Below are 18,465 nucleotides of genomic sequence, written 5' to 3' on the forward strand. Positions count from 1 at the left end.
TAGTGTCAGTAGTGTCCTTGACAACCCTGCCAACCTTTGTATCATCTGCAAACTTGGACATTAAGCTTGATATACCATCATCAATATCATTTATAAATACAGAAAACAATAATGGACCCAACACTGAGCCCTGAGGGACTCCACTAATAACATTAGTCCACGATGAGCAGTGTCCATTGATTACCACTCTTTGTCTTCTCCCCCTCAACCACCCCTTTATCCATAGCAGCAATTTGCCTCCAATGTCACACTGCTCCAATTTGTGTAGCAGTCTTCCATGTGCAACAGTATCAAAAGCCTTTCTAAGATCCAAGTATATAATATCAAAGCTATTCCCTGCATCCAGTTCTTTTGTGACTGCATCATAGTATCCAATCAAATTGGTCATGCAAGACTTCCCCTTAACAAAGCCATGCTGTGTCTGAGCTATAACTGAAGTCTTGTCTAAATGATCCTGCAGTGCTTCTTTAACCAGTGCCTCCATTAATTTTCCTGGAACAGAAGTTAAGCTCACAGGTCTATAATTACTTGTGTCAGCCTTTGATCCTCCTTTGTGAATTGGGGTCACATTTGCACATTTCCAGTCTATGGGTACCTCCCCTGAGTCCAAGGAAGCTCTCATAATTATGGCTAAGGGTTTTCTTACTTCTTTTGCTGCCTCCTTTAATATAACTGGATAGATCCCATCCACCCCGGGTGCCTTTCTTGTGTTTATCTTCAACAGTTTCTCCTCCACTTTACTCTCAGTTATTTCAAGATTCTGTAGCTTACTGCTAGAGTTGAATACACCTCTGGCATTCCCCTTGCTGAATAACTCCTCATGTGTGAATGTCGATGCAAAATATTCATTTAGTTTGTTAGCTACCTGAGCAGGATCATCAACAGTTGACCCATCAATATCAAGTGGACCAATCTGATTCATCCCCTTCCTTCTAGAGTTTACATAAGTAAAGAACTCTTTGCTGTTTTTCTTTGCATCCCTTGCCAAGGATTTCTCGTAATCTGCCTTCGCCTGCCTAACCTCCTTTGTAACTTGGTTGCATATCAACTTGTATCTATCATAGGCTTCTGTGTCATGTGTTAATTTGTAAGTATCCCATGCATTTTTCTTCTCTGCCATATGCCTCATTAGTTCATCTGACATCCATTTTGGCCTAAGCCTTGAACAATATTTCTTAGTTGGTATGTAAAGCCTAGTAGCTTCCAAGATAAGTTCTTTGAATGCTTCCCATTTTGAATTTGCTGTTGGTAACATCATCAGTTGGTCCCACTGTATAGAATTTAAATACTGTCTCAGTCCATCGTAGTCGCCTTTACGGAAGCAATAACCCTTCCCTTTACCCCTAATGGTAGTTACCTCTTTCAGTAAATCCCACTTCAGCACACTGTGATCACTGCCACCTAGTGGTTCATTTATCTGCAGATTCTTAATGCATGAAGAATCACTGCTGATAATCAAATCAAGAGTATTACTCCCTCTAGTTGCCTCCCGAACATGCTGATGTAGAAAACAATCATCCAATAAATCCACAAAAGCCCTGCTAGTGTGTGAGTAACCAGCCCCCAAATTCCAGTCAATATCTGGGAAATTAAAATCTCCCATTATAAGACTCTCTGATTTACTGGCCCACTCTATTTCCCTGTACAGTTCCTTATTATACTCATCAGAGTCATTAGGCCTATAGCACACTCCTACTCTCAATTTTGATCTCCCAATGCTTATGTCACACCAAACTGACTCAACACTGCACTGTCCAGCGATGTCGACTGGCTTCACTTCCTTGGTTTTTATGTGTTTTTTAACTAATAGCATAATCCCTCCCCCCTTCCTATCCTGTCTATTCTTTCTGTAGACGTTGTACTCCCCAAATTGCATTTCTGCATCCCTTATATCTGTGTGACACCACGTCTCTGATAATCCAACAATATCTGCCTTTGATGTTTTGAGCAATACCTCAAATTCATCAAATTTATTTACTAAACTCCTAGCATTGGTGTACACGCAAGTATACCTGCACCTGTTTCTATTCTTAGCTACCCTAACACAACCCATGTGTTTACTTGTACCGCAATGGCTCCCAGCAGTCTCTGAAATACCATGCATCTTGTTTTTCAGGCTTCTGCTCATTCTAATAGAAGCAGTGCAAGAATCTCTTTCACCTCTGCCAGTGGCTACTGTCAATCTATTGGTCTTTGTCTCCCTCCTGCCCTGAAACCACCCTGCTATGAATTTTCCTTGTGATTCCAATCTGCAACAGCTTATAAAATAACCGTTCATGTGGAATTGAATTAAATGCTTTGCTGAAATCCAAATAAACAATGCCGAAATTATTCTCTAAGTCCAATTCTTGAGTGATCCTGTCAAAATAGCTAACCAGATTAGTTAAACATGATTTTCCCTTCACAAAATCATGCTGAGTATAATTCAGAATTCCATTTCTATTTAAGTGATCTTGAATTCCACCCTTGAGCATACATAATCTCCATAATTTTCCCTACTACTGAAGTTAGACTTAACCGGTTGGAAATTTCCCCCTTCACTCTTAGAACTGCCCCTATGTATGGGAGATACATTGGCAATTTTCCAATCCAACGGAATTATGCCCGAATCCAGTGATGCTCTCATAATTAGCCTCAATGGTTCAATGCACTCACTTGCTGCCTCCCTTAACGTTATAGGATATGTGCCATCAACCTCAGGAGCCTTACTGGCTTGTTGGCTCAAAAGTTTTTCATTAAGTAATCATGTGAAATCTCAATATCATTAATTAGATATTATTTGACTTCACTCCCATCATTTCTCTTAGACATAAAGGGCTTTTCTTCCTGTAAATATCAATGCAAAGTAACTGTTGACTTCATCAGCAACTTCAGCTGGGGTATCTAATACTATCCCACATCCATTACATAAGGTCTGATTTGGCTTGTCCTTCTCTTCTTTGCATTTATATAAAAATGGTATAAGCTGTAGCTCATGCAAAACATGCAATTCCTTTGAGCCAGTCTGTCACCTTGCACAATTCAATCAGGAGTATGTAAGCAAACCTCTTGAAAAGACTGGCAGATTTCATTGGAAATTTCATGCACAGACTTGCCTGTTTCAACGTTCACATATATTCTCCATGCTACTTGTCTAACTATTTGCATAGCCATTATTATGTTGCATGGTTGTTACATCAATGCTATTCCTGCAAATGCAAAAGATGACTATTTATAACATGTATTAACTTAATGATAAATTAATAATTTTCATTGTAGTACTAAACACTAACAATGCATCTGAGCAGTCAGCAACAGTATTGCTGACTTGGTCAAAGGACCAAGTCAGGAATACTTTGTCTATATACTGAAAGTAAGCATTCATTTTTAACTATCCTACTAGTATTAAATTTCTGCATTCCCTAAGCAAGAATAATTGTGCAATTAGCTATGAAGTTTTCAGAGCAGTGCAGACATACTGCCAGAGCAGCTGATGGGGTTTTGTCAATGATATACAGGAACTTTACTAGCAGGAATAACCCTCTCTATAAGGCAGTGGTCTGGCCACACCCTGAGTACAGAGAAGGGCAAGAGGAACAAAAGGATGCTCTTACCAAGAAAGGCTTAAGTCCTGCAAATTGCAACGTTTGGAGACTAGGCACCTGCAAGGTGATCTGATTGCGGTGTATAAGGCTTTGAATGGTTTGAGCAAGCTCACTGCTGAGCCAGCGAGTGGTTGATTGCTGGAACAAACTTCCATCTGTCGTTTTGGAAGATGATAGTTTATATAGATTCAAGGAAGAAGTGGACAAAGTTTTGGAGTGACTGAATATGTGAAATGGGAAATTTATTTATTTATTTTTTGGATGATGCCGTACAAGCTTGTTCTCTTGCATCATATGCCACTACTAATGCTAATGTTACAAAAGTATATTTTCACAATAAAATCAAACTTACATTTTCTATCATGCAAATAAACAAAAAATTAAGGATTTAAACACACACACACACACACACACACACACACACACACACACACACACACACACACACACACACACACACACACACACACACACACACACACACAGGGTGATTCACTACCAGTGCGACAAACTTGCAGGAGGTATAGGGGACACAAAGACGAATCGGAATCACATAGCATTGCAGGGTCCGAAATGCCTTCGTCATGTGGTAGAGGACATTGAATGGGAGGTCGAGTTGCCCTACTACCGTCCTACTGTCCAGACAAGGGGACAGAAGGTACAGTCCAATGAGGTGGTCTCCAACAATGCCGGCCAAAACATTGACAGAGAAACGGCGGTGAGTTGCACGTGTTCGAGTACCATGGGAGTTCTCCAAAGCCCACAAATGGGCGTTATGTTGATTGAAGGTTCCCTCTCTTGTGAAACTTGCCTCATCCGTGAAAAATACGGACGCAGCAAATGCGCTGTCTGCCGCACTCTGTTGAAGAAACCAAGTAGCAAAGTCCTCCGGAGTGGATAATCCGTAGGCTCCAATGATTGGACGCGCTGCGGATGGTATAAACTCATTTGGTTTGTTGACAGTATCCTCCATACAGTGGAGGGAAATACCCAATCGTTGGCCGATCGCTCAAGTACTCGTACTCGGATTGGCTTCTGCAAGAAGTAGGACATTCTCCTCATTGTCTGGCGTCCTCGTCGTTCGCTCTCGGTTCATGGTACCTCTTGTGAAACAACCAGTCTCACGTAACCTTCGAAAACTGTATGATGAGGAGCACGCCTGTGCGGGAAATGTTCCTGGTACAAGCGCAGAGCAGCGTGCCTGTTACAGTCCGCAGCTCCATACACGAGGTGCATGTTGGCCAGTTCAACGTTTGAATACTCGTCCATCCTACTGCCTCGGGAACCGGTTCGCAAATGATGACTTCCAGTGGGATCGCTGTTCACGCGACCTCCTGTTCAAATGTCCCCTACCGCATGACGAAGGCATTTCGGACCCTGCAATGATATGTGATTCCGATTCGTCCTTGTGCCCCCTACACCTCCTGCAAGTTTGTTGCACTGGTAGTGAATCACCCTATATATAATTATAGTTAAATAATGGCTTAAAAGTTTACATAAAATAAGAAAATAAATAAATATTAAGCTATCATTAGAGGCAGCAAAATGCACATCCTCCACATGAAGCACAGATATATCCAATACAGCAGGCCCCTGTTATAACGTGGTTCGCTTTACGCTGATTCGCTATAACGCTGTTCTTATATTATAACCCGTATCTGACTATAACACTGTCACAGATCACTATAACGCTCTTTTACAGATTAGATTTTTGACATATTTAACGAAATCGTTTCATTTGATGGAGTCGATAGCTTGAAAATGAATAGCAAAACAGCATTAAAACGTTTCCACGCCAACTTGAGCAATTTTCCCACGCTCAGTGAAATTTTCTCGCACGCTAATTTAATTGCAGTACAGTCACTTGTTACGTAGTTCCGAGATCAACATTTTAAAAAAATGATCAAGTATATTGCTTGTAATATTTGAGTTATATGCATTTATCCGAAGTCTAGTCATCACTCAGTACAGTATTAGACATCGTGCGTAACGGACAGTTTACTTGAACATTGTATCGTAACCAATGGAGTTACATTTTTGAAGAGCTAATAATGACCGACAGGAATGAAAATGCAACAACGTCTGGGCGCAGTATGAAGACTATAAATGTAAGAAAAAGAGTGAATTTGGAAATTAAATTAGACGTTTTGAAGCGAATCGATTCCAGTCAACGACAAGCGGATGTGTGCCATAATTTAGGACTCGCAAATTTAACTGTAAGAACAATTATAAAAAAATAAATAATTAATTTTAGCAGCGGGAAAGATAGCTGTTCCACTGCAAGCAACTAGGGCTAGGCCGGCTATTAGGATTGAAATGGAAAGACTAATTTTATTGAAGATAATATTCCAATGCAGAATTCAGTTAAGTTAAATATTAAAAAAAAAAAAAAAAAGAGAGAGAGAGAGAGAAAGAGATTAGCCAATATGATGATCTGAAGAAAACTCGCCTAAAAAAATAAAAGTGGAACCATTTAAAACTGGTAGAATAGATTTAAAATCCCAGGAGAAGCCGCTAGTGCAGATTAAGGAGCCGAAACTTTCAAAAAAGAACTTGTTAAAATTATTGAAGAGGAGTATTGTGTGTTATACTTCTCAACAAGTTTATAACATAGATGAAGCAGGACTTTTGTGGAAACGAATGCCTAAAAGAAGTTTCATATTGAAAGAAGAAAAAAACATGCCAGGTTTCAAAGAGGCGAAGGATCGGTTGACTTTATTGGTGGGTGGTAATGCTGCGTGGGATTTAAAATTAATGCCCCTTTTAGTTTATTTGGAAGAGGGCCAAAGTTCAACACAAAATCCACACATTTTTCATGATTAAATTCATCCATTAAATTAAATCAATTAAATTCATTATTTTAATTGGAATTTTAAGTTTACTTTTGATACGCAAGTAGTTACCACATAATTATACGTATGTAATGCAAAATATTTTATATGTGCAAATATTTGAATATTAAATATTTTGACCGACATTTGTGCATCTTTTCATTACCGTTTATTATTGATTAGGAAATATCCTATGGCACCGACCGCAGCTCACAAATACATATGTTACCTTATGGGAAAGCGGCGCTCGCTTAGCGTGGATTCACTTAGCGCTCTGTTTTTCCGGAACGAATGATCAGCGTTAAGCGGGGGGTCACCTGTAATTCAAAATAAATGATTATGTTCAATTTTGTTTTGTTTTATTTTGAATTATTGGATATATATATATATATATATATTTTTTTAAATTACCTGTATTCCTGCATGACTACACAGATAAAAATCAAATTCTGTTGGATGTGTAATACCAACATCAACTGTTGTTCCTGCAGGAATATTACCACTCTTGCCAATTTGTTCCTTTTTGTCAGCACAAAATAATCTGGTATGATGACGCTTCTGTACAACAATAAAGGTGATTCCAGGCTTATAGTCAGTTTCAAGCTTCATGCAAGCTTCACGAACAGCCAGAAGCTCATGTGCTAGAACCTAACAAAAGATACACCAGTAATTTGAAACATTTATGACTTTAAAAGGCAACAAAAACAGTGTTAATGATAGATCTATTCAAAAACATTTATATTAATTGTTTAATATTGTTGTTTTATATCTGAACTTAATTTAGCCAATGCTGTATAATCATAAATATTATTCATTTTCCAAAATTTTTAACACTATAGCCTGCAGAGCAACTTATATCTGTAGATATTCACTTAAGCTATCATTACTGAAGATCAGCAACATGCTCTAGAACACACAGGCCTAATGACAACAGCAAGCTCTTAATCTTTTGTGAAATGATTCTGAAAACTCAGTAACAGTCTAACCATTTCAAAGAAAAATCAAAGCAGATAAAATTTCTAGATTTTATATTTTCTAAAATAAAAGAAGTTTACACATTTTGGAACACAGAAAATGTGTACTTTTTTATTTAATTTTAGAAAATGTAAAATCCATAATAAAGTTTTTGTTTGTTATTTGGTTTTTAGGAGCATTAGCAACTAAGGCCATATATTGCTCCTGGGATATGCGGTGGTCATTCCCTGACCTTTCCACACCCTCCGTATTTGGTGGTCACGGCCTTGAACCCTGGTCTAACCAAGATCGTGTGCTACGCACTGCTGCTCCTGCCCACCTGGCTAAGGAGGCACCCCATAATGAAGTGTTTGCTTGCATACTGTCAATTAATAATTAGGGACCACAATTTCTATCATTCCCATAATGAACAAAGGTTGTATGAAAAAAATGAATAGATAATATCAACCTTCTCATTTCTTCCACACTTTTATGGTTTACTGAAAATCACCAGCAAATCAGTTTCCACTATTCCTTCTACAGCAACCAGGACACAGAAAATTGCACATAACAACATATAATGGTAATACTCTGTGCCAATATGATAGAATCTAAATTAGGAGTGTTTCAACTCCAATCATCTTAGAATGGATTGGAAAGCAAACAGCAAAGCATGAAAGATTTCAGATTTAATGGACTGGATAACAAAATTTGGTCAAAAAATTAAAAGGCAGAAAAGGGCCACTTCTGTTTCTGATTTTCTTAAAACGACACTAACAAAGGGAACGAGGCATGACATCAAAATTTGCAGGTGATGTAGAGAACGGGAGGGCAGTTAATGAACAGCATTAAACAGGACTGATCCAGGATTTTTTGATAAATGGCAACTATGTTTTAATGCTTCAAAATGAAAGGTTTACACTCAACCAGGGAAATAACTTAGACACTGGGAGAGATGAGTTACAGAAGGTAGCACAAGTTATAATTCTACCATATAAGACTGTATTTGGAATACTTTGTCTAGTTACGGAGACCACATGCAAAGAAAGACAAACTTATTGAAAAGGTCCAAAAATTAGACTATCTGCCCGTGGGATTAGCTGAAGGATACCCATATGGGGAAAGACTTGATCAATCTTACAGGTATATTGCTCATCTTTGAACCTTTTCAAGAGGCTTGATGTCTTTCTTTATGTGTAATCTCCAATACTGGGCAGAGTATTCCAAAGAGGAGCAATTGAAAAGTTTGTGGCCTGAGAACGAAAGGGTTGTGATACAGTGTTAAAAATTTCTGTTTATCTTTCCTCATTCACACATTGTGTGAATGAGGAAAGATAAACAAAATCAGTCACAGTTCAGTCATCCAATACTGATGACACACGCACGTCCGTGCAACAACAATGAGCAGGAATATAGTAGTTGAATGTTTAATCACGTGTCCATGCACATATCATTGCGTGGACAACTGTATATGTTAAATTTTGTCTCTAACGTCTTTATCCTGTTAGAATTTGCTGGTGAATGGGGCCCATTTAACCCTGAACGTTTCATGTCATTTATTATTAAAACTTTCCTGGATTATACAGAATTCATCTATCATCCAATATTAGTGAAAAAAAGGCATTAATATCAAAGGCAATTTGTGAGGATATGATTAAAACATCGACGAGGATGACCTTTCCTATTCCATGGACAAGGAAGTGTCATCCACTTCTTATAAAATGTGAGCAGATCACATTTTATAAGAAGTGGATGGCAGAATTTAAACGAGGGGGGGGGGAAAGGCGGGAAGACGACCAATGCTGTACAAGACCTGTAACATTTATTACATTGCCAGCATCTTGAGTATCTCATCTGAACTTGTGTACCACATAGTAGCAGAGGTTCTCACTATGAAAAAGGGGGCCCAATGATCGGTTTCAAAGTTGTCAAATGATCATGTGCATCATTTTCAAGCAGATCCAGTAAATTTCCTAGCAAGGTTTGTGACCATGGATGAGATGTGGATTCATCACTTTCAGCCAGAGACAAAGGGGCAATCCAAACTGTAAACAAACTCTTCTCCCCTCCAAAGAAGGCCATGTCAATTCTTTCTGTTGGTAAGGTAGCAGCATCAGTTTTTTGCTAGTGGATTAGCAAGTTGAGACAGTCACAGGGGCATATTATGCAGACCTTGTGAGGCATTCGTGTGAAAACATCAAAGACAAATGCTGATAAAAACCCAGCAAAGGAGTCTCGTTCACCAGGACAAAGTGCCTGCTCACAAGTCTGTCATTGCCATGGCTGCACTGCATGGTAGGTAGATGATTCCAGTTGATTAGTTGAGAGGTGATTCCAGTTGCACTTGCAGTTGAAATCAACGCATAGCAGTGTCAGCAGAAAAAGTGTATTGACTCTAAAAGGGAATATACTGAAAAGTAACATGATACCAGACTCCTTAAATAAACCCTTCATATTTAGGCCACAAAATTTTCAAATGCCCCCCCCCCCCCCCAATTTAAACTAGGTGCCTGAAAGGGAATCTAATAAAGCTTCTAGCTTCCTTTACTACATGGCTAATATTAATACAAATACTAAATGAGCATTCTTCATAGTGGAGTCACTCAAGGATCATCTTATCCTGACTTCTTTTTAATCTTTCTTAATGACAGTGATGAGGAAGTTCAGCAGTTTTAGAGTTTGCTAAAAATATGAAGGTTGAGAGTGGTTAATTACCAGAACCATGCTATGTTGTTTCAAAAGGATTTTGACTAGTTACAAATATAGTTGGAAAACTGGTAACTAAACATTAATGCTTCTATACCCTGCATTTGAGAAGCAGAAACCCAGGAGTAATTTACAGATGTGAGGGAAAGGGAGTATACTCAATTTGATTCAGAATGAAAAAGATTTAGGGATCACAATATTTTTTCCTAAAGAATTTAACGACAAAAATCTGGAATTTTTCAGAATGATTTAATAACCACTTCGTAAGAGAAGTAAAAGAACTCAAAACAGAAAATTAAATGCAACTGAACAAGCATTAATATATTTTTACTGTTACATAATTACAAATGCCTATCCTTACTTATTACAACATTATATCAAGTGATGATGGCAATATCAAGTGCTTTTGCTTATGTCCCAGCACAGTCAGTGCTGGGAAGCATATGCAACCGGTGCAGCTACACACAACCTTATACAGTCAGTCCTCGTATAACACGTGTTTACACCACATGAATTCGATTAGACACGATTTATAAATAGGGGAACAATATCGTACATAACACAAATCGAATTCGCTTACGTCGAATATGCACGATTCACCTTTGCGTTTACAAGAAATGGCAGTCGAACGCGAAATCACCCTAACCGAACGATAGGAATGAAGTGAAGATTCTGAAAATGTATTTATATTTTTTATATCAGTGAAGGGAAACACATTTCACCATAATAACGTAAAACCTCACACAATTCCAGCTATCGGTATTATCGCAAATGCAATTAAATCGAGTTTACTACCAAGTTTATAACATATTCTACTAGCAGGAATGCAACTGGAAATTGTTTTTATTGTTTTATGGTAGTAACCCCCAGAAATGTGCTTTAGTAAAATGTGAGCCAGTGAGGTGTTCATAGTGTGTCTCTGCCTTTACGGTATTGTTTATTCAGTTGCTACATGTGCGCAGCTTTGTTTGTGTATCAAGCGTGCCTCCTCATTTTGTAATTGTGCTTTATTCCCTAAAAATGAGTAAAATACTTAAAAAGGTGTGAAAAGGAACCACCCTGGTGAAGACACTACAGATTCAGAGAGAAAAAGAAAAGCAATATTGATAAACAGAGGCGGAGTGGGTCAAAAATTCTTACCCAAGAAAATTTATAGTGGCCTCATACTAGTGTTTATGGCCAAAATCACATCGGCCCACTGGGGTTTCCCCGGTAAGGCTTATGGCCAGTCTGCCTCTGTCGATAGAGAAAGAATATGAAATTGTGAAACGATTTGAGCGAAATGAAAGACCATGTGATATTGCACGTGCTACAGGCCTAAATGAGGCAATGCCGAGAATTACAAAGAATGCAGAGAAAATAAAAACAACTTTCATAGCAGGAACAACCCAAAGTGTAATTGAAATCATTAGATTAAGACACAAAGAATTAGAAGAGATGGAACAGTTGTCATCTGTTTGGATAGAAAATCAAACAAAAAGCAAGTTTGCTTACGACGGAAGCAAAAGCATAAGCAATATTTTATTATGTAATAGTTGTAATAAAACACGTAAGTATTTTATTATGATAAAAATACGTATTTTATTACGATAATTTTATTACAATATTGTTTTTGGTAAGGTTTTGGTTACAACTGTGTGTTCAATCTTGGGTGGTCGGCACCTAACCCTATTTTTCCCATAGGGCCTGTAGTTTATATTGCACGATTTTTTCTAGGAACACAACTATCGTGCTATACGAGGATTGACTGTACTTACATAATGAGACTTTGTGGAATCAAATTTCTCTTTGTTATGTAACGGAAATGCAACTACTGTCTGAGTGATGAACATTGGTACAGTACATGCAAACAAGGATGCAATAAAATATTATTTTATTAAAAACAATTTTTGATTTTTTTTTTCCCCCCTGGTACAAATGGATGTACCAGGAAAAAACATATTCAGCAATCTAAAACATATTCACTGGATTAGCTTACTGTTACAAGTAAGGACTGCAAAGATGAGAAACCTTTCACCGCCAGTTACCAACAAGTCACTAACAGAATCTGTTATCAGATTTGCCAACTTCTGACTTTCAAAAAGCTGGAGAGCGAGTAATAGCACAAGCAGAAGGAATTCAGGGGACGTTTCAGAAAAAAGCAGGGTTTTTTTTTTTTAAAGTCCACACTGCACAAGAAATTAAATTTCATTGACAATTATACACATTTTATATTAAAATACATAGGAATGTTTACCAGTCCTTTGTCAAATTTTAATATAAAATTTTGGACTTATTTTAGAAAGAAATCCTGTGTAAGCTTATCAAAATTAGCTTACACAGGATTTCTCTCTGTCCGTCAATTTTTGTTTGGATTGTCTGTTAGACAAAGAATCATTGTGACATTTTGATTCAGAAATGTTGAATCAAAGTTTTGTTTATAATAATAACAAGTGTTTATAAAAATATCAAGCATGACTTTGAATAATTTGTTACATTTCAAGCTTCCTTGTGCACTTGTAATTTCCCAAACCATAGTATATTAGTTCTTTCTTTTTCTTTAATAGTTACAAGAAGGTTCTCACACTGAAATTTACAGAACAGCTGTTGCAAAACTTTCTACTGCTTCATCTATTTCTTTACCTTTAGTAATACTAACAAGTACTGGAAACCTGTCCACAAGAAACGTCAAATTTGAAAATGATGCATTGTCAGATGATGAATTTGTGATACTTTGGAATTTATAAGAATGTCATTTTTCAATAGGAATTATGTGAATCATGAAGTAATAAAGTACTTCCTCAATGAATAAAATAACAAAATTCTCTTGTTTTAGACTCTCCATGATCGTTGCAAAAGAAATCCCTATGACTAAGTCAGTAATCTATGACCAATTCAGAATGAACCTTCTGGTTTAGTTTGATATAAGGTAATCAATGTCCAAAATGGCAGTGGAAGATTTGGAAATTGCTGGTAAAATAAATTGTGGTGATACATGCTGCCCACAAGGAGCAGCATGCCTAGCAGGACAGAATATATGTGTAGTCACCAACAGTCACAGCTATACTGTTAGATCAATTCAAAACAAGGTACAGGTGGTAAAAGGGCTGTTCTTTCCCCCTTCAGATTTTGTAAGCAGTGAAAGTGAACTTTAAATAATACTTTGTTTCAAATAGTTAGTCTTCATTAAAAAACAGAATTTTGCACAAGAGAAAGTGTTTACTGTAGCCAAATACTGTAAACGTGAGGAAAATAGGGGGAAGGGGGGGTTGAATTATCTCAAATGACAAAATCAGTCGAAAGAATAACAACATTAACTGATGTGTCAGAGTGAACAGTTTATGAATTATAAAGGAGAAGAAGAAATTAGAAAGTAAGTATTTAATAAATCACTAAATAATCATTTCCATCATCATTTCAGAAGTCATTGACAATTTTGGAAAAATTGCAAAATAACAAGTCATCAATGAGTTTTATGCTCTAAAAAATAAATTTACAATGATAAAGAAAATTCTCAGAAAACTAAATGAAGCTATAGGACTTGAATGCAGTGAATGAACTTTAAGATGAATAATTAAATTTTAAGATTCAATGGAAGAAATGCAAAATAAATAGAATCCTTCTAAAAGAAGTGTGATATTGTTAAATTGCAAATTTCATATTAAAAAAAAAAAAAAAAAAAAACATTTTAGAGAAGGACAGCCTATAATATATATGGACAAAATATGGCTGCATAGCTCTCATACAGTTGCAAAACCTCGGCAACAAAATGTAAGATGGAACCCAAAAGAAACAGTGAGAAAGTTTTAGTTACAGAAAATAAAGGGTCTTGCCCAATTACTGCTCAATGACAGAGGGAATAACAGTTCTTTCCCTAATACTTTACTTATATTTAAATTTCAACAGAACATGGAAGATTATCACAACAAAATGAATTGGCTGAATTTTGAATATTATATAGAAGGAAAATTAATCCCAAATGATCGGCCAAAAAAGTGTATTAGTCAGATTATACTTAGTATCACATTGTTTTGGTAGAAAAGATTACAATGTCTTGCAGTAAAAATGTGGTATTGCAAGAAAGGTTGCAAAAAAAAAAAAAAATAGGGAACCATATAATCAAAATATACTGAAAGATGAACTATACAACCTAATTAAACAACAGAAACTACCACTAAAATATATAAACTTGATAAAATATTAGAAAGATATGCGACATGTTTGTACTTTGTTCACCTCCTTACCATGCAGGCCTGGACCCAAATGAGTTCATTTGGGGACAGATTAAGCAGTATTACATTTCATAACGTGTCTTTTAAATTATATAATATTAAATCATTATTTCAACAAAAAAGGCTGAAATTAGCATTTTGAAATGACAAGAGAGCTGCACAACACATGTTATTGAGATTGAAAAGACATACATTCAGACCTCTCTTTAAAAAACTTCCATATAGAGAATTTTTGATTTCCCCCTGGTCATTACATTGAAAATAGTTTCCATATAACGAACTGATTTTGAGACACTTGGGTATGCATTGTTCCCATCTCTGGCCTTTAGGATATAGAGCTGATGCTGTAGAAAGCATGAATTAAGATCTAAAAGGATTAAGGATTAAGAGCTAAAACATTCCACAATTTAGTGGTGCCCAAAAAACTTTTTCAACCGCCTCTACTGGACCAAGAAGTTGAGGTGGTCAACAGCTATCTGTTTGTTCAACAGCTGGAAACAGTCACTGGCAAAGATTAAGGCATATTCCCAAGGAGGACATTGGCTCTGGTTAGCCTGTTTCCTACTGTTAGAAACCTATTAGGGAATTAAGAGAAAGTGATATTCCTTTATCCCGGAATTTCATCTGTCGTTTCGCAGAAATGAGTGATCCACACTCTCACCAAATTTCACCTGTCTTTATTTAGATGGTAGGTACAAGTGGTCCATAAATAAGTTTTAGGGTCTAAGAGGAAGTCCTTGTGTGTAGTGGAAATGCTTAATAGCGTAGATTGGGGCATTAAAAAAAAGAAATTGCTTTAAAATTTGGTATCCCTGCCAGTGGTGTGTCAACCATTCTGAAAAACCATGTTTTGATTTTCAAACTGTTTGAGGAAATGGGACCCAGTCGGAAGTGTGCTAAATTATGCCTGTATGAAGATGTAGATGAAATGGTTTTTAAGTGGGTGAAAGTTGATTCAAGACTAAAACATGCCAATATCAGGTTCATTAAAGAAAAGGCTACGGAGTACACATCTTTTCTGGGGCATTAAGTATTCCAAGCTAGTTCTGGTTGGCTGGACAGATTTAAAAAGCACCATGTCGTACTCGAAAAGTTATTTCTGGTGAAAGTGGAGTTGTAATCGAAGAATGCTGTACCCATTGGAAGGAAACAATTTTTAAAAAAATTATAGAGGACTACGAGCTCAAAGACATTCAACGTTGATGAAACATCTCTCTATTTTTAAATATTTGTGGAACAAAACACTGACCTTTAAAGGTGATAAAATGTTTAGGTGGTAAAGATAGTAAGGAGAGAATTACAGTTTTGGTTGGTGCAAATATGGCTGGTAATGAAAAAACTGAAGCTTTTGGGCAATAGGCAAAAGTAAAGAACCCCCATGTTTCAAAGTAGTAAAGTCGTTAGCGTTGGACTACAACAAAAAATCTTGGATGACAATATAGTGTATAGTGTTAATTGTAAAGTGGCTCCATGGGTTTCCCCCAACTCCATGTCAGGCAGTGTGATGAATACAAAACTCTGTAAAGGCCAGATTTATGTAGGTTAGTGAATGTTTGTGTAGTATTAGTGTGGGGTTGTGTTGTTCATCCAGCCTCTTAGCTTAGGGGACTATATTTTTGTACAAATTGAATTATTCCATCTTGGATGACAAGTGAAATTTCTGAACAGTGGATTTTAAATTTTGATAGAAAGATGACGAAAGAAAACAGAAAAATCGTGTTAATTGTCGACAACTCAGTAATTTCGAAACTTACAAGTGTGAAGCTTTTTTTCTTACCTTTGAATACCTCATCTAAACTGCAGCCAATGGACCAAAGCATCAAGAATTTGAAAATGCACTACCGAAAGCGCATACTGAAAAAAATTATACTGAGAATAGAAACAAGCAACTTCTAGATTCTGTTATGAATTTGATGTGCATATCAGAGGTGGCAAAAGCACGGAGTCAAGATGTGATGGAAACAACAATTAAGAATTTTTTGCAAAAGCAGGTTTTGCTAAAATGCCAATTAACAGTGATGAACTACTACATGATTTTGAGCAATCTTGGGAAGAATTCCAAGGTTTGATCAGTAGAGAAATCAACGAATTTTTAGCAGTTGATAATGATGTCATAATAGCCGAATTCCAAGTGATTCCAACATTTTGGAGAGTATTTAAAGAAATCGATGATGAGTTGGATGAAAACGAGGGGAAGAAAGGCAATGAGACAACATTAAACCTTCCAAATATGAAATGGTGGCAGTATTTGAAACTCTGCATTGAGGCCTTCAGTATGAAGAAAATGTACCAGAAAATATATTTGCTTGTTTAAACAAATGCAAATATTTTTATGAATAACACTATTTTTCTGTCTTCTTTCATCATCTTTCTATTGAAATTTAAAATCCACTGTTAAAAAATTTCACTTGTCATTCAAGATTTTTTGTTGTAGTAAAACTCTAATAACTTACTCCTTTGAAACGTCATACAGTAAAATCCAGTGTACAACAAAAAATAACCAAATATTTTATGAAATAATTCTTAAAAGTGTACTAATGTATTGTGCACATCATGTAAGTAGTCATGCATTAATAAATTAATTGTTTTAAAATGTTAGAAAATTTATTAATTTCCTTATTGATTTATTTCCCAAGCTTTTACTATATTTCTGAATGTTGAACAATATGACCTTTTCATCAATGAAAAATACTACAATAATTTTCACTGTCAAAAAGGTCACATTTCTTTATAACAAAATTTCTGTTTAATGAATTTTTTCAAGCAAACAATCGATTTCATTATATAGAGGTCTGACTGTATATGGATCAACAGCCTCTTACTGATAGAAAATTTTATTATACAATTAGGAGTGAGTGAAGAGGAATCCTTACTTGATGAAGAAACAGACTGCAAGTGAGGATGAAATTAATATCCAGATATCAGTAAATTCAGATTAAGTATGCTCAAAAAAGAAAACAACTTAAAAAACAAGCCTTAATGCACATGCATTACACATCGGTAGTAAAAGTAAGTATTTTCATAAAAGAACAGTTTAAAATTTACAGGCAGACATACATAGTGTAAAAGTTCAGCATTATGTTCAATGGAGTATGTAAAATTTCAAATGTGTACATATTTCTGCTCATTATGTATATATATATAATAAGCAGAAATATATATATATATATATATATATTTTATAAACACCACACGCACAAAATATGGAATATTTGAAAATTACATATGCTCATACCTTCCAAGTAGTTGATATATCAAGATGCTGACTTACTTGAGTGATTATCATGTTTCATGTTCTCATCTTCCTTATGCCAAAACAATAAGAAATCTTTCAAAAACAACCCATCTAAGTCTAGATATTTATAGAATTAGCGGGAAAGCAAATAATCTTGACATATAAACAAATGTTGTGATTCAAAACTTCATATGTAGCTAGCTATCTATAGAGTAGCAGGTATCTTGAGAAAATATGGTGGTTCTCATTGTTAAAATTTCATAACAGCATCGGTATCTGTCTGGTCCAATGCTACTCTTCAAGCAAAGAGGCATCTATTTGAACATGTCAGATGACCCACCAACAGATTCTTGTGATTTTTAATACTTCAAAAACTGTTAAAAATTGTTTCAAAAATATTCGAGTAAAAAGTTTGTCTATATTTAGGAAGCTTGAAAAAATTTTCAGATTTTTAATCATCAGTTAAGGAACTTTGGAGCATTATTTTTGAGAGGATCCTGTAAGGTGATCTGCCAAAGCTGTCAGGTGTAGAAAGGTCTGAAGTCAAAGAATTAAAAACATATATTTCAAGATGGGGAATATCAAAAAAAAAAAAAAAAAAAAAAAAAACATATTGCATCAGACATATATATTTATGTTTTTAAAAATTAAAACATCAAGTTTCTGATTTTTTTTTTTTTTTTTTTTTTAACAAACTGATGGTGGAAGAAGTTGGTATGCTTATCTTCAAAACCACCAGTTTTGCAAAAATGGGAAAGAAGAATGTAGTCTTGAACATTAATAGTCAAATTAATTTTTATATTAAAATTTTCATTTGAAAATGCTGTATATTTCAGTGTTTATTTGAATAGAGAATATAACTTTGAAGAAAATCAGTTTTGAAATATTGCAATTTTTTATCCACAAACATGCAGAAAATAAAGTAATTTATTTAGATATTAAAC

General features: G+C 35.7%; 1 protein-coding gene across 1 annotated transcript in view; it reads right to left on the reverse strand.

Annotated features, from left to right (window-relative positions):
• LOC150085511 (protein argonaute-2-like) overlaps positions 1–18,465 on the reverse strand; it is a 444,788-nt gene that overhangs the window by 67,277 nt on the left and 359,046 nt on the right. The window contains exon 17 of the mRNA XM_090373305.1: positions 6,827–7,063. Within this exon, the coding sequence (XP_090229431.1) occupies positions 6,827–7,063 (237 nt within the window). The remainder of the gene's footprint in view (positions 1–6,826; positions 7,064–18,465) is intronic.

Source organism: Mastigoproctus giganteus, chromosome 5, assembly GCF_048544385.1.
Source record: "Mastigoproctus giganteus isolate SK-2022 chromosome 5, ASM4854438v1, whole genome shotgun sequence".
Lineage (NCBI taxonomy): Eukaryota > Metazoa > Arthropoda > Arachnida > Uropygi > Thelyphonidae > Mastigoproctus > Mastigoproctus giganteus.